At 55.6% G+C, this 12,637-nt stretch overlaps 5 protein-coding genes across 5 annotated transcripts; 2 read left to right on the top strand and 3 right to left on the bottom strand.

The window, feature by feature from the left end:
• Positions 1–826: 826 nt before the first annotated feature.
• Positions 827–2,034, bottom strand: PpBr36_01428 (uncharacterized protein; the record flags this gene model as incomplete). Its single annotated transcript, XM_029888614.1, has 5 exons — positions 827–907; positions 986–1,113; positions 1,204–1,672; positions 1,766–1,825; positions 1,885–2,034. Coding segments are annotated over 5 exons (888 nt in total), but the record flags the coding sequence as incomplete, so codon positions are not given.
• A 1,361-nt stretch (positions 2,035–3,395) lies between these two features.
• Positions 3,396–4,604, top strand: PpBr36_01427 (uncharacterized protein; the record flags this gene model as incomplete). Its single annotated transcript, XM_029888613.1, has 1 exon — positions 3,396–4,604. The coding sequence occupies one exon, from the start codon at positions 3,396–3,398 to the stop codon at positions 4,602–4,604; it is 1,209 nt and encodes a 402-aa protein (XP_029752481.1).
• A 282-nt stretch (positions 4,605–4,886) lies between these two features.
• PpBr36_01426 (uncharacterized protein) lies at positions 4,887–7,589 on the bottom strand (the record flags this gene model as incomplete). Its single annotated transcript, XM_029888612.1, has 3 exons — positions 4,887–5,354; positions 5,454–7,308; positions 7,417–7,589. 3 exons carry the CDS (start codon positions 7,587–7,589, stop codon positions 4,887–4,889), a joined length of 2,496 nt encoding a protein of 831 aa, XP_029751456.1.
• Positions 7,590–8,353: 764 nt separating this feature from the next.
• Positions 8,354–9,109, top strand: PpBr36_01425 (uncharacterized protein; the record flags this gene model as incomplete). The annotated part of the gene is made up of 1 exon (XM_029888611.1): positions 8,354–9,109. The coding sequence occupies one exon, from the start codon at positions 8,354–8,356 to the stop codon at positions 9,107–9,109; it is 756 nt and encodes a 251-aa protein (XP_029751299.1).
• Positions 9,110–9,754: 645 nt separating this feature from the next.
• Positions 9,755–11,494, bottom strand: PpBr36_01424 (uncharacterized protein; the record flags this gene model as incomplete). The annotated part of the gene is made up of 1 exon (XM_029888610.1): positions 9,755–11,494. One exon carries the CDS (start codon positions 11,492–11,494, stop codon positions 9,755–9,757), a length of 1,740 nt encoding a protein of 579 aa, XP_029751457.1.
• Positions 11,495–12,637: the final 1,143 nt, after the last annotated feature.

The following is a 12,637-nucleotide window of genomic DNA, read 5'->3' as shown; positions in this document are numbered from 1 at the left end:
ATAAATTCAGTTCAATGAGCAAAAGCGGGTTTGTCGTAAACCCCATTCATTGTCAAATGCTAGAACATTCGCCGATATGAAGATGTAGAGTAGTAAACATTCAAATCGGTCAGCGCGAGCAGATCGATTAGGAAACTTGGGTACCTCGAGGTATACGTGATTTCTGACAAACAAACGCCGTCGGCATCGAGAGCTAGCTTGGGGCGACCGCGGCAAATATATAATATATGTGAGAGTGCATATTAGCATGGCACCACAAGTTCCTGCTGCGTACCAAAGAGAAGGGACCACTTTTGAAATTCGCTGCCATCCCGTTGCAAAATACTTGTTTGAGTCGACAGGAGGTAAGGGTTTTTCTTGTTTTCTTTCTTTTCTTTTTGATTTATTGCTTCGTCAAAGAGAATGTGGTCGTCCAATCAGTCGAGAGCTCAGATAAACAGCTAATAAAAATTCATGTACTACAGTAGTAGGGATACGGCGTATCCACTCTTTTTGGAACAAGCGACTAGCAAGCCAGCCCCAATAAAGTTTCTTAGTTGCTCTACCTGCATAGACTATAGACATATCAGAAGCATCATAGTAGACAGTCATATGTAATTACTACCAATTAGCAGCTACGCTCGCATGCGATCTAGTAGTTTTGAAGTCATTGGTCAAGACGAGATACAGTCTAGACGAATGAATTCTTATGGAGGCCTGCCTGCTTAACGCTGTGTATAGAGAAAGTAACCCGCCCCGTCAAAATCTGTAAACCGCGATGGTCTTTGAATTTGACCTCAAAATGCTTGAGGATCCAAGCTGACTTTCCTTTTTTTTTGCATAGTGCTTAATCCTTGTCGCAGGTGAATTCATAGCCAGCTGGGCCAACGCACTCACCCAAAGACTGAGATTGGTCGGCGCCAGGAACCTGAACATGCCGCGAAGGCTTGGGTTAGAACGTTTCTTGAGGAATTTCTGATAGGCCAACACCGGGTTCAAAACTTACATTATGCACAACAGAATACGGATCCCAGTGCTCGTCCAGATGCGGCGCATACTCGATGTTGTTCATGGTCCTATCCACCATGTTCTGGTCGAGCAGTCTGGAGAAGAAGGCATATGTCATATCAATGCCTATGGAGACCGCGTCAGCAGACGATCTCATTCATGTTTCAGAAACAAAAGAGACAGAAAAGAATGACTGGACAAGGCACAGTGACCAACCTGCGGAAACACCAGAGCTGGACCAAATATTCCCGTCCTCGACCCACCTCGCAGTGGGCACCCACGTCACATTGGTGCCAAACTGCGTCGGCCACGACCACGCCGCCTTGTTGGTGGTGGCGCGACGCCCGTCCAGCACCCCGGACTTGGCCAAGAACCCCGACCCCGTGCAGACGCTGAGCAGGTACTTGAGGGTCGGGTAGCGCGCGCGGACGAAATCCTCGATCGAGGTGTCATTGTAGTCGTGCAGCACCCGGGATCCGGAGCCGCCGGGCACGAGCAGGATGTCGAGCGGCGGCGCGTCGGCGAAGGAGTGCGTCGCCATGAAGCTTGGCGCCTGGATCGGGAAGATCGTCGGTGGGATGTTTGGGTTTGGAGGCGGTGGGTTGAGGCGCGGCGGTGAGCGGGCCCAGACGGGGCCGGGTTCCTTCCAGATGAAGGAGATGGTCATGTTGACGGTGCCGGAGAGCTGGGAGGGGGTAGGATGAAAGGTGTCAGCTGCGACTGGAGAATTTTATAGTCTGTGGTTGTTTTGATTCTTGAACGCTCCGGGAGAGCTTACAGCCATCATGATATCGGCCGGGGCAATGACATCCAGAGGCTGGAAGCCAGGGAAAAGAATCTAAGACGCAAGATGAAGGTCAGTAGGGATATTCAGGGAAAGTGATAACGGTCTCTTACAATGCCAATGTCAAGACTCGGTCCCCAGTCATACCTGGGGGACTGGCCCAAGACCGCTGCGGCCGACAGGCCAAATAAGAACAAGCGCGCAGCCATTGCGGTGCGGGTCTTCACACAGAACCTTTTTTTTTCGGTGTTGGTTGGCAAAGTGTCTAAGCTGTTGAATGACAGAGCATGTATCTGGGAAAGACTCGGAGAAAGAGGACTGAGGCGGTGCTGAACATTTCTGTCCCAAATTTGAATTTGTGACTATATCGCTGGACTATATATACCCAATCTCACTGTTACAAGCAATCATCTCGAGCGGGGAAATAGTCGGCCAAGACTTTGGAGCTCTTGAGGGGAGTAGTAATTAGCAATCAACTGATTTTCATTGTGCATTAGTGCAGTGTGAAGGACGGGATGCAGCCCTGCATATGTCGCCGAGATCAAGAGCTAAGCGAAGGGGGCCGCCGCTTGTGCATGTACCTGCCTCATTCGTAAGGGAGCCTCACCCGGGGAGTATCCGAGGGAGGGTTTGGTTTCCATTGAGCAGGTTTGCGCTTGTAACGCTGACGAAAAGGCATAAATTCTTTCCATCCCTTATAAAGTTATAATAAGCAATGGCGCTGAGGTGTCGGTCAAGTACTGGCCTACGACCGTCCAGAATATGCAGATTATCCGGTGTATTACTGCCGTTGGGGGCGGTGATGTTAATTACCTACAAACAACATCATCCTTTTGGTGGCCGATGTATTTGTAAGTCTTACGCTTCTGAATAGTGAGGACGACATTTGGAATTCCAATCTGGTTCTTGAGTCAAAACTGGAAAAGTTTAGTCACATAGTCGATCATTTCTTTTTGTTCAAAGCAAGTAGAGAAAAAGACTTTCAATATCATTCCCAGGCAGTGAAATTGTACCTCAACCATATATATATATATATACATATAATAAATTCAACATGAACTGAAGGGCGAGAAATGTGAGATTTACACCGATAGCCATCACGTAGTCAGGGCAAAGGGCAAGGTTCACATCCTATCCAGAGCCAGAAATTAACCCTTATTAGATGGGTTTCCTAAACACATCTGGCCGCCAATAGTCCGAACCATCCCTCCATCAAAGCCGACAACCCGAGGCCAAGGTTCGCAGATGGTCCAATTCAGGCAACTGAGGTGGAAAGTGGGGTTGGTGTGTACTTTAATTAATATACTGGCAAAACGCAAGATTGGTCGATGGAATCTCAGGGTTAGGGTACAGGAACGAAAAGCCTGCTTGCTGCTGAGGTAATTCCAACCCGACCTCGGCTTCGCGTAAACCACTCCAGTCCCGCCTCGTCTTGAAAAATACGCAGTGAGAAACCATCACGGCCTGGTTTTTTTTTTTTTTTTTTTTTTTTTTTTTTTTTTTCTTTTTTTTGCGCCCACGAAATGGGCCCAAAAGGCCAGAACAAGCCTGTTTCGCTTTCTCCCCTTCAACAAATATACTAGAGAGAATCACGAACCCCGCGGATCCCGAAAACGCCGCCGCAATGTCCGGCCGCTTCATCATCGCACCTCGCCTCAGCCGTCAGACCCTCCGCCTCGCGTCAAGACGCACCTCGATCCTCACCGCCCCGGCAGCAGCAACAACACACCGCGCGGCACAGCCCAACAGGGCCCAGACCCGCACCATGGCCTGCAAGAGCTCCTCCCCCGACCAGCCGACGTTCGAAAAGATCCCGTCGACGCCGATCCGCGTCCTCCGCACGGTCCCGTCGGTCCGGCGCTGGCGAAAGCCCCACATGCTGGACCAGCGATCCGTCGGCCTGGTCCCGACCATGGGGGCGCTGCACTCGGGCCACGAGTCGCTGATCCGGCAGGCGGCGCGCGAGAACCACCACGTCGTCGTGTCCATCTATGTCAACCCGGCGCAGTTCGGCCTGGCCGAGGACCTCGACAGCTACCCCGCCACCTGGGACGCCGACTGCGCCCTGCTGCGCCGCCTGGACCGCGACCTCGCCGACGACGGCGGCAACCTGGGCCGCGTCACCGCCGTCTTCGCCCCGACCACCCAGACCATGTACCCCTCGGGCTTCCCCGGGCAGGCGCCTGACTCCAAGGGCAGCTTCGTCACGCTGACGCCCGTCGGCGAGCTGCTCGAGGGCCGCACCCGCCCGACCTTCTTCCGCGGCGTCGCCACCGTCTGCATGAAGCTCTTCAACATCGTCCAGCCGACCCGCGTCTACTTTGGCCAGAAGGACGTCCAGCAGACCGTCGTCATCCGCGCCATGGTGCGCGACTTTTGCCTCGACACCGACGTCGTCGTCGGCCCCACCGTCAGGGAGGCCGACGGCCTGGCCCTCAGCTCGAGGAACGTCTACCTGGGCACGAGGAGGCGCCGCGCCGCCACCGTCCTGAACCGCGCCCTGCGCGCCGCCGAGGCCGCGTACCAGGCTGGCGCCCTGACCAGGGCCGAGATACTGGGGCCGGCCGGGGCGGTGACGAGGGACACGCTCGCCGCGCAGATGGCTCTGTCGCCCGAGGAGAGGGTCGTCTTCGAGGTCGACTACATATCCCTGGCCGACCCCGATACCTTGGTCGAGGTAGACGCCGTCGACCCCGCCAGGGGAGCCGTGCTGAGCGGCGCCGTCAAGATGCTGCCCGTCGAGGCCCCGCAGCCGGGTGAAGACCTTGGCCACAGCGGCGGGCCGGCCGTGCGGCTGATTGACAATATAATTCTGCATCCTGTACAAAAATAGACTTGCTTGCATACAAGATAGATTTGTTTCTGGGCGTTTAAAGGGCATCAGCGGAAAATAGAAAAAAAGAGGTATTACGGAACCATTTCTTTTTTTTTTTTAATAAATGCATCAGCAGCAGACGCGCTGTCCAAACAGCCTATATATGGCTGCCCGTTCTCAGTTCATGACCATAATTCTACAGAGAAAAAAAAAGAAAAAAAAAAAAGATAAAAAGACCGGCAAAAATAATGCACGACCCATCCACGCTGTACAATATCCAAGCAACGCCTCTCAAGAACCCTATAACCGCGCCCTGTTCTCCAGCGTCCTACGCTTCCTCTCCACCTTGACGGTCTTTTTGAGGGCCGCCTTCTCCTCGTTCGTCAGCCGAGCCGGCGCGGAACCCTTCTTGCCTTCGCTGCTGATGGCGTCGTTGTGGAGCCTCTGGCCCAGAAGGTCCGTCAGCCTGAGGACCCTGGTGCTAACCGTGGCGCCGTCACGGCGGTTCTTGCCCTCGCGCCTGCTGGACGCGATCTTTTCTGTAAAGTCCCACAGGCGCCCCGACGGCGTGAGCGCGCCCGTCGTGGGATCGCGCTGCGGGGTCCAATCCGGACTGAGCCGGAGCCGCGGTGGAATCTTGGGGTCCTTGGACTTGACGATCTGAATTATCCCTTCTTCCTCGAAGCGCTGGTACGAGTTCTTCAGAGTTTCCTTGTTGACTGCCTCAAAGTAGCTCAGGTCGCCTTGGTGGTATAGATCTTTGCCGAGCTGTTTGTTGAAGTGTTGTTAGCTACTGGTGCGGCGTGGGTGACGAGCATGTACGAAAAAAAAAGAGAAAAGAACAAGAAAGACAGAACAGCGACTTACCAGCTGCGCGCTGTTTAGCGCCTTTGCAAACTCGATCCAGATATCCGAGCTTGCTCCGGGTGGGGGCGTCAATCCCATCAGTGACACGGCCGCCAGCCAGCTCGACTCGATGAACGGCCATATCAAAAAGCAGTAAAAGTCGTAATTCTCACGACCGGCTTGCCTCTCCTGGTCCGAGAGACCCACCTTGTCCACCACTCCGTCTGCCGCCCGTCGCAACACAATGACGCCTTCGGCTTCGAGGCTCTTCAACGTCTTGTCCAGGCTCACCGTCAAGCCCTCGCCCGAGAAGATGAACTCGCCACGGAACAAGGACGACAAGAACAGCACATGGTCGTGCAGTTCAGTATACGAGATGTCCTGGATCTCTGGCCCGCCGCCACGCTTTACGCGGACGTACATGGCCGCGCTGATCAGGGCCTCGGCGATGAACAGGTGGATGGTCATGTTGCGGTAAAAAGACAACTGGAAGCGGTCGACAGCGTAGTATACAGGCTCCGTGAGGCCCTCTATCGTGCCGACTAGGTCTTTGCCTAGTACGTCAAGTCCACGCTCAATAACTTCATCAAGCGAGGCGTTGCCAAAGTGTGCAACCCGACCACCCTTGGACCTCACGCGTGCCGTCAACCACTGGACGCGCCTTACGAGCTCTCCTTTGCTGCAACCACGGCCTCGAAGAGTCAGGAGCACGGTACCAATAAGAGCAGTGGGCATGACAACCGAGACGTCATTGATATCTGACAAAACCTTGTAGCCGAGTGTGCGCAGCAGTTTTTGCCTGACCGTGGGCGTAATCTCTTTGGTCATGTCTGTGCCAATTGTTTTGGGGACGCCAATGAGCCTTGATAGCTGCTCGTCGATGAAACCACGCAGACTCCAGGGCTCATGGAACCGCACGTCGACTCTGCCGAGTCGAAGCGACAATACCGAAGAGCCTCCGGTCAAGAAATCAGCGAGGTTTTCTTTTTGTTTAGGCTGCCCGAGAAGCTCTGTGACATAACCCTCGGTCTCGATGACCTTGTCATATTGTGTGCTGACAGGGCAGATGATTGCGTCCTCCGTCCTCCCCGATAGCACACTGTCTACAATGAAGTTGAGAATGCCAAATTTCGGCGAGAGCAATTTCCCGGTGCGAGATCGGCCACCCTCGATGAAACACTCAAAGTTGTGACCGTTTTGCAGCAGCGTGTCGATGTAGGTTTGCACCAACGTGGTATACAGCTGATCGTCACCAAATGACCGACGGATCCACATGGCGCCCGCATGCTGCAGAAAGCTCCCCACCAACGGGAAGTTGAGGTTGTCGCCGGCAACCACGACAGGGAGGGCAAGGCCGAGCCTGTAGCAGATGAGCTGCAGGGAGACATAGTCGACGTGGGAGCGGTGACATGGTAGGAATATTATGCTCCGCTTTTTCTTCTCCGCCTCCTGCGCGACCCTCCTCAGCCTCAAAACCTCTTCACTGGAGACGTGAATACCCTGGTGGTAGGCGCGCGTGAGCAGCTGGGTGACCATGTAATAAGCGCTGCGGATGAACATCTTGCTCTCGAACTTGCAGATCATGTTGTCGGTCCACTTCTCGGCTACTTCCTGCAGCCACGTCTCGAGCTCGGCCCGCCTGTGCGCTCGGCGGACCTCGTAATCCGGGTCGCCCTTGCGGAACCATCCCTCCTTCTCCTCGTTGGCGAGCCGCTTCTCGGCGAGCTGGGAGATGCGCGAGCGGAGCAGCGGGGCCGAAAGGACCTGCGCGGCCATCTGTTCCGAGAAGCCCGGGTAGAAAATCGGTTGGCCGATAAAGTTGTCGTAGGCGCGCCAGCCGGTGCCGGAAACGTAGAGGGATACTTCGCGGAGGAACCTGGGTTTGGGGTGCGGCACAACGTGGGTTAGCTGTGAAAGAACGAGTGCTGTGACGAATTTTGATGCGCCGGAGGGTGACGGCACCAAATTGACGAGAGACACTCACTGTAGCGGTTCGGATCGGAAGCGTGCCATGTGCTTCATAAGAGCCTCCTCCTTCTCCGCATCGCGCGCTCCGGCTGGCGGTTCGACATATCCGCTGGGCTGGAGCGTGATCGAGTCGCCGAGGATCCTAAGGTCGGGAGCTGAATCCCGCCCCTCGTCGTTTCCGTTGGCCATGTTGGGTTGACGAAACCAGCTGTTTGGGTTTCCTTCAATTGGCCGTATATTGCGTGGCGTCGCAATGCCGAGCGCAGGCCGCGCAATTGTTGCTATGTTTATCCAAAGGTCGATGGCGGTGAGAATCGGTCATAAGTTGAAGCTAAGCTTGTTTGTTTGTGTTTCTGGTTGCTTCGGTGTGGGGGGGAGCTTTTGTTGATCACAGAGAATGCGGTTGGATTCAATGAATGTTGCGGCTTGCATACCAAGCCAGATAATGGATTGTATGAATGTGAAGAATTTAGATTAAAAATAAACAAAAGACCATCCACATTCACAATTAGTTTGGCAGTAGCCTCGCTTCATTGTCGGCGAATCTTCGTCCGGTCTCTTGTCTGGCAGCAAGTCGGCAAGCCATGGCTCGGAGCTTTCGTTTTGGTAACGAAATCATTTTGGCCATCGACGTCGCTAGGTCAGCTGCTGCTGGTTACCGAGGCTGGCCATGACATGTGCCGACCCTGGCCCCTGCAGCATGCCTGCCTGCACAAACTCAGCGGCCCACCATCCAGTCCCGCCCCCACATTCTTCAGGGAAGGAATTACGCTAGTGCACAGCACAGCAACTATCCACTCCACTTGGAGGCACCGGTTACGCGCGCCATGAACGTAGCTCCCGAAATTTTTTTTTTTTTTTTTTCCCCATAAACGTCAACTTCAGCTGCACTCCACGCCGTCCGAACATTTCCCAACACACAAAGGAGAGACGCAGAGGAGACACCCCCAACAATGTCAGCAAACGCCGAAGCAGTGACGCGCAACCTCCTGTCACGCGCCCACTCCCCTCCCTCGGTCGACCGCATCTACGCCGAAAAGATCCAGCACCGCCCGCTCCGCCTGCGCGCAAACTCACCACCTCCCGCCGCCACCGCCCGCGAGGCCCGCCGCGCCGCGCGCCAGCAAAAGACCAAGGACCGCGCCAAGCAGCTCAGACCGAAGCCGCTGTCGGCCAGGGAGAGGCGGCGGCTGGGGCTGTATCGGGTGCCGGCCGAGGGCGGGGCGCGCAGGTACGAGACGTTTGTGCCGCTGCACGCGCTGTGGCTCGACTACATCAGGGAGGTGCTGGGTTCTGGGGACCTCCGCAGCGGCGGCGTCAACGCCGCGGCCAAGCTGACCAGTGCGGACTTCCACGGGGCCGAGGTCGAGGTCGTGCGCAGCTCGTGCCCCGGCCGGGTGGGCATCAAGGGCATTGTCGTCAAGGACTCCAGGTTCGTGTTTGAGATCATCACGCGCAAGAACGTCCTCAAGATGGTGCCCAAGGAGGGTACGATATTCAGGGTCGAGGTGCCTCTTGCGGCTGGTAGGGATGATGTTGGTGGCGAGAACGCCGGCGGCTCGAAGAAGCCAAATCAGGACACTATGGATCTGCCAGCGGACAAGGATAAGCGCAAATTCGTCTTTGATATTCATGGCGAGCAGTTTCAGCTTCGCTCCATTGACCGGGCGAACAAGAAGTTCAAGGCACATTTTTTGCCGAATCTCTGAATGGGCTGTCCTTGTCCATCATGCATAAGCATGATAGGTATCTCGACATATGCTGATGATATGAAACTATCCTCTCTGAGGAGGCCCGTTCGCCTCGACTGGCCGGACTACTCTCTGTATCAATGAAGCACGTTTAGCTGTTGGAGGAACCTATCTACGGCCTCTGCACTGCGACAAGAGGCAATCAGCGATGGCGTCGAGCGGCACAACAGTACGCACGCACCAAAAACCCATCATGAGATGTAGGTCATAAAGTCTGGTGTATGGAATTGGAATACATGAATTTGTACTCTACTGACTTGTCTAGATAGTATCAGATGGTTGGCTTTTTGTAGTCAAAGCGTTTCGGATTAAGGCATGAGCACACAAGAACATGGACTCAGAATATTAGGTATCTCTCGCAATAAATCATGCATCTGGAGACGCATCTGCAATCCACTAGACGTATATTCCTCCAAAAACATGGCAAAATGTCAAACGTGAGAGTATGAAATTATACTAGTGTTAGATGACCATTTTCAACATTTCTGTTCTGTCATGCTGGAGTAGAGCTCTTATTGCAGAGCGGCCCCGATGCGTCTCGAGACTGATTCAATCTATTTCAACCACCTCCAAACCTTGTTGTTTTACGCGCCGCTTGAGTTCTCAATTCCGAAAGAGAGTCCGAAAACGCTCGGGCACATCGTTGCGGTCGAGTATGAGCTCCACCATCTTGAGCCCGGGGCCGGTGCAGAACTTGTCATGGGCGAGCAGGGCGTCCAGATCCGCCCACGTCCGCACGCGGTGCGTCTGCGTCTCGTAGCCAAACTCTTCCCAGGCGCGGTCGGCACCAAACGCGCGCGGCAGCTGCAGGTAGCTCCAGGGCGCAACGTCATTGTACTCCTCGTCGGGCCCGTGGATGAGGCGCTCGTAGGCGTAGCCGCCGTTGTTGAAGATGAAGACGGTCACGTCGAGCCGCTGCGCGATGATGGTGCTCAGCTCCTGCGCCGTCACCTGGAAGCTGCCGTCGCCGTCGAGCAGGATCGTGCGGCCGAGGCCCCGCTCGCCCTCGAGCCCCCGCTTGGCCTGCGCCGCGCCCAGCGCCGCCGGCAGCATGTGGCCGATGGAGAACCACTGGCCCGACGCGATGACGCGCGCGCCCCTGGGCAGGACGAAGTCGCGCGCGCCCAGGAGCGGCGTCGCGTTGCCGACGAGGATCGTGTCGTGCGGCCGCAGATACGCGCTCAGCTTGTCGTAGAGGTCCGTCTGGTTGATGGGCTCGTCGGCCCGGAGCGACTTGGGCGTCCGGTGTCGCCAGTCCTTTATGAGTTTGGCCGCTCTGGGGCGGATCGGGTTTTGCTTGATCGTCTCTATCGCCCGGCACAGACTCTCCTTGCTGACCTGCTCGTGTATAACTGGGCTTGCCGAGTTGAGGCTGGATTGCTTTGGGCGGGTGGTATGCGTCCCCACGATCATGAGCTTCGATTCCGTCGGGACCGTCTTCCACCTGAATGTGTTGGTGTCAGAGAACATGGGCCCAAAGGCGAGGACCAAGTCGGAAGAATTCACGTAGTCCATCGAGTCGATCCGGCCATAAGGGCCCGAGTGCACTCCGTGGTAGTTGGGTAGGTCGTTGTCGATCATGCCGGCTCCCGAGGGCATACAGAACGTGGGGACGCGGGATATGCGTACTAGCTCGTTGATTTCCTTGCTGAGGGCATCCATCCCAAGACCTCGATCGACCAAAATCACGGGCTGTTTGGCTTCACGTAGGGCTCTCGGGATGTTGTCCAATGTTTGTCTAGGGGCGTCGAGACTTTTCTCCAGCCCGCTGCTATCAACTCCTTCCTCGACCAGGTCCGCCCGCAACGGGAAATACATGGTCTTGCTCTGGGCGAAGCTCCTCCGCAGCATGGAATCAAACGTAGAGGCAAAGTCGGCCGCCGTCATGTCCCCGTACACCGAAGCAGTGGAGCGAAACTCGTCACGGCCCTGGGTCAGCAGCCTGCCGATCTCGCAGAACGGCTCGAGCCCGCCGCCCGGCTCCAGGGAGTGATGCATGACCTTGGGGTAGCCGCTCTGGCCGACCATTGCGGCGCGCGAGGGGACGCCGACGAGGTGCACGACGGGCACGTGCTCCGCCTGGCTGCCGGCGACGGCGTTGGCGGCTGACAGCTCCCCGACGCCCATGGTGGTGAAGACGGCGCCCATGCCGCGCACGCGGGCGTAGCCGTCGGCCGCGTAGGCGGCATTGAGCTCGTTGCAGCAGCCGACCCAGCGCGATCCGGCCGGCGCGATGTGGTCCAGGGCCTGCAGCAGGTTGTCGCCCGGCACGCCGTGGATGTGGTCGACGCCGTACCGGCGGAGGCGCTGGAAGATGTAGCGCGCGAGGGGGATCTTGGTCATGGCTGCGGGCTGAGAATTGGGTGTGCGCCGCGTTGGTTTGGTGGAGGTTGTATCAGCTCGACCGTCAGTGGCACCTCGCCTTGTCTGCTGCGAGGTCCCATACAAGGAATGGTGTGATTAATATAAACACATTGAGATCTATCCTCTGTTGAATTCCCCATCGGATTTGCTGATACCCGACAGCAATCCGGCAGCAACCCTGGACTCTTGGTTCCTAAACCGCTGTGCCAGCAGTGGATAACGAGAACCAGGCAGGCCACATGGGTGCCCCACCAAGTTCTTGAAACAATTCAGTCGGAATAAAAACATTCCTAGTCGAGTAGGTATTTACCACGACATGAAACTCACATCTCTGTTATTTGCTTTGATTTGCAACAGGTACAAGATAAAACCAAACGAGTTCCGGGCATAAACACATCGCGGCTTACATTTTATTCGTTGCGGATAAAGCCGAACTTAGGGCCAGGTTCCGGATTGCCAAGCGCCGCTGTTTCTTTTTTTCCCCGCTGCATTACGGCGTTTACCAAGCTTTGATTTAGATACTCGGCGCAACTCTAAACAAAATAGAAAAATAAAATAAAATGCAGACTCTGAATTGCAGATCAACCAAGACGTGCGGGAGTAAATGGCCATATCGGCGCAGCGTGGACGTGCCGCTCGAGAGGCCTGCAGAGGATGTGCAGCGCCAGCCGCCCGAGGGAGCAGCCTGGCAGCCCGTTTCGGCAGCGGCAGGAGGCTTTTACTCTAGACGCGTGCATGCACAGCCTTGAACGCCACAAAGCCCCTTGGCAAGAGAGAAAATGGTATCGCATATATTATATACATAATAGAAACTAAATTAGGAACTTTCAAAGTCTCGAGCGGTAAGCTCTGCCAGACTCCGAAGATGAAGTAAATAGGTAGGGTAGGCACTCGAGCACAACAGTAGTCGTGCCTTGCCTGCGCGGCCCAGTCTCCCGATCGGCCCCTGCGTATGTAATGGCTGGTCTTGGCGCCAGCAAGAACAAAAAAATCATTGGAACAGCAGCGACTTGCGTCGCACTCATCTGTCATATCTAGTCTCCTCCATCTAAGCGTCTAGACAGGCGAAAATGTCAGAAAATCGTGGGGCCGGCGACGGCACAGCACGATGAATAAGCCTTT

The sequence above is a fragment of the Pyricularia pennisetigena genome, chromosome 2 (genome assembly GCF_004337985.1).
Source record: "Pyricularia pennisetigena strain Br36 chromosome 2, whole genome shotgun sequence".
Classification (NCBI taxonomy): Eukaryota; Fungi; Ascomycota; class Sordariomycetes; order Magnaporthales; family Pyriculariaceae; genus Pyricularia; species Pyricularia pennisetigena.
This window is presented reverse-complemented; position numbering and strand designations above follow the sequence as displayed.